General features: G+C 63.9%; 2 protein-coding genes across 2 annotated transcripts in view; one reads left to right on the top strand and one right to left on the bottom strand.

Annotated features, from left to right (window-relative positions):
• Positions 1-487, bottom strand: part of LOC108509976 (deleted in malignant brain tumors 1 protein-like) — an 8533-nt gene extending 8046 nt beyond the window's left edge. The window contains exon 1 of the mRNA XM_017839601.1: positions 379-487. Coding sequence (XP_017695090.1) covers positions 379-487 — 109 coding nt within the window. The remainder of the gene's footprint in view (positions 1-378) is intronic.
• LOC108509975 (scavenger receptor cysteine-rich domain-containing group B protein-like) overlaps positions 7-2627 on the top strand; it is a 4062-nt gene continuing 1441 nt past the window's right edge. The window contains exons 1-5 of the mRNA XM_017839600.1: positions 7-385; positions 644-760; positions 1067-1247; positions 1429-1764; positions 2291-2625. Of these exons, the coding sequence (XP_017695089.1) occupies positions 1190-1247; positions 1429-1764; positions 2291-2625 (729 nt within the window). The 5' untranslated portion in view covers positions 7-385; positions 644-760; positions 1067-1189. The remainder of the gene's footprint in view (positions 386-643; positions 761-1066; positions 1248-1428; positions 1765-2290; positions 2626-2627) is intronic.

Raw genomic sequence — 2627 nt, 5'->3', positions numbered from 1 at the left:
CATCAATTTGGGGGTAAAATATGTTGATTTTGGGGTAAAATCCATCAATTTGGGGCAAAAGATGCCAATTTTGGAGTAGAATTCTGTGACACAGGGCAAGATGTCAATTTTGGGTCAAAATATGTTGATTTTGGGGCAAAATATGTTGATTTTGAGGTAATATCCAATTTTGGGTCCAAATCCTTAAATTTTAAGTCAAACCCCTCCAGTTTTGGGTCAAAATCCTTCAATTCCGGGTCAACCCCCTTCAATCTGGGGGGAAACTTTTTCTGTTTTGGACCAAAACCCTTCAATTTTGGGTCAAAACCCTTCAATTTTGGGTCAGAATCCCCCAAACTGGGTCCCCAACCCCCCCGGACCCCCCAGGACGTCACTCACCGCACAGGTACGTCATGGCCAGGAGGGTCCTCAGTGCCGCCCCCCTCCAGGTGAGAGGGTCCCCCTTGGGGAGGGTCCGGCGCCCACCTGAGCCACCTGAGCCCCCCATCCCGGCCCAGGTGAGCCGGTCCCAGATGGGGGGGAGGGGAGGGGTCCCGGCATTCAACTGGGAAGGCGAATTGGGGTGGCCCCTCCCCCCCTGGACCAGTGCCAGGTGTCCAGGTGACCCTTCCCCCCCCCCTCCGTGACCCCGTGGTTGCGTCAGCAGCTTTTCCAGGAAGAAAACCGGGACAAACCCAGGAGGGTCCAGAGGTTCCCCCTCCCCCACCCCCGGCACGCGGAGGGGGCACCTGAGGGGGCCGCACCTGCTTCGGGGGGGCAGGTAAATCCCACCTGGGGGGCTCAGGTGTGTCTCGGGGTCCCTAAAACCACGGGGGGGGGCTCAGGTGTGTCTGGGGGGGCTCAGGTGTGTCTGGGGGCCCCCAGGTGCATCTGGGGGGGCTCAGGTGTGTGGGGAACTCAGGTGTGGCAGGTCCTTAAAGCACTGGGGGGGGCGTAGGTGTGTCTGGGTGTTCCCAGGTGCGTCTGGGGGTCCTAAGGTGTGCTGGGGGGACTCAGGTGTGACTGGGGGTCCTCAGGTGTTGGAGGAGCACTCACCTGTCCAGGACACACCTTCTCACCTGTGCAGGATACACCTTCTCACCTGTGACGTCACCTGTTCTGGACATACATTCTCACCTGTGCAGGCCACACCTGTGCCCACCTCAGCCCCTGCTGGGACCTCACCTGTGCCCAGGTGTGCACTCCCAACATGAGGCTCCTTTACCTGCAGAGCCACCTGGGGCTGCTCCTCTACCTGTCCCTGAGCGGTGAGTGGGGTGGGACACAGCTGGGGGGGGACAGGTGAGGTGGGGACACACCTGGACATTGGGAGACACTTGGACTTTGGGGTCACACCTGTCCCTGGGGTCACACCTGGACTTCAGGGTCACACCTGACCCCCTCCACACCTATCCTGACTCTCCTCTTGTTCTCTCCCCGCCCATCCAGGTCCCGCCCTGGCCCCACCCTCACCTGTCCCGCTGCGCCTGGCGGGCGGACCCGGGCGCTGCGCGGGGCGCGTGGAGGTGCTTTACCTGCACAGGTGGGGGACGCTCTGCGGCCACACCTGGGGCCTGGCCGAGGCTCAGGTGGTCTGTCGCCAGGTGGGCTGTGGCCCCGCCCTGTCGGCGCCAGGCGGGGCCCACTTCGGGCGGGGGGAGGGGCCAGTGTGGCTGGACCGGGTCACCTGCACGGGCACTGAGGGCCACCTGGGTGAGTGCCAGGTGGGGCCCTGGGGAGAGGCCAGCTGTGAGCACGGCGCTGACGTGGGCGTGGTGTGTGCAGGTGAGGCAGGTGGGGCTTGGGGAGGGGCGGGTAGGGGGCTCAGGGAGGTGGGGAAGGGGGGGTTACCTGGTTGGACCTACCTGTGACCACACCTGAGCCCAGAACCCTCCCAGACTCACCTGTTGACCCCAGAACCGTCCCACAGTCACCTGTTGACCCTGAGACCCTCCCAATACTCACCTGTTTGATCCCAAACCCTCCCAATACTCACCTGTTGACCCCAGCACAGCCCCAGACTCACCTGTTGACCCCAAAACCATCTCACAGTCATCTGTCAGCCCCAGGACCCTCCCAGACTCACCTGTTGGCCCCAGAACCCCTTTCTCCACCCCATCACCGACCTAAATCCACCCAGAACCACACCTGCTCATACCTGAGCCCAAGACTCTCCCAGAGCCACCCGTCGACCCCCAAACCCCTCCCAATGCCCACCTGTTGGCCCCAGAACCCCTTTTCCCGCCTGAAGCCACACCCCAGCCACATCTGGAGCCCTGCCCAGGTGCGCCACACCTGTCCTGCCCCGCAGGTGTGGAGGTGGAGTCGCAGCTCCAGGTGCGCCTGGCCAACGGCTCCAGCGCCTGCGCGGGGCGGGTGGAGCTGTTCCGCGAGCACAAGTGGGGAACCGTCTGCGACGACACCTGGGACCTGCAGGACGCGCAGGTGATCTGCCGCCAGCTGGGCTGCGGCCACGCCCTCGCCGCGCCCGGCCACGCCCACTTCGGCCGGGGGGCGGATCCCATCTGGCTGGACGGCGCCCACTGCACAGGTAGGGAGCAGGAGCTGGCGCAGTGCCAGCTGCACACCTGGGGCGAGCACGACTGCAACCACGGCGAGGACGCGGGCGTGGTGTGCACAGGTGAGGC

The sequence above is a fragment of the Lepidothrix coronata genome, unplaced genomic scaffold (assembly GCF_001604755.1).
Source record: "Lepidothrix coronata isolate B3197 unplaced genomic scaffold, Lepidothrix_coronata-1.0 Scaffold441, whole genome shotgun sequence".
Classification (NCBI taxonomy): Eukaryota; Metazoa; Chordata; class Aves; order Passeriformes; family Pipridae; genus Lepidothrix; species Lepidothrix coronata.
This window is presented reverse-complemented; position numbering and strand designations above follow the sequence as displayed.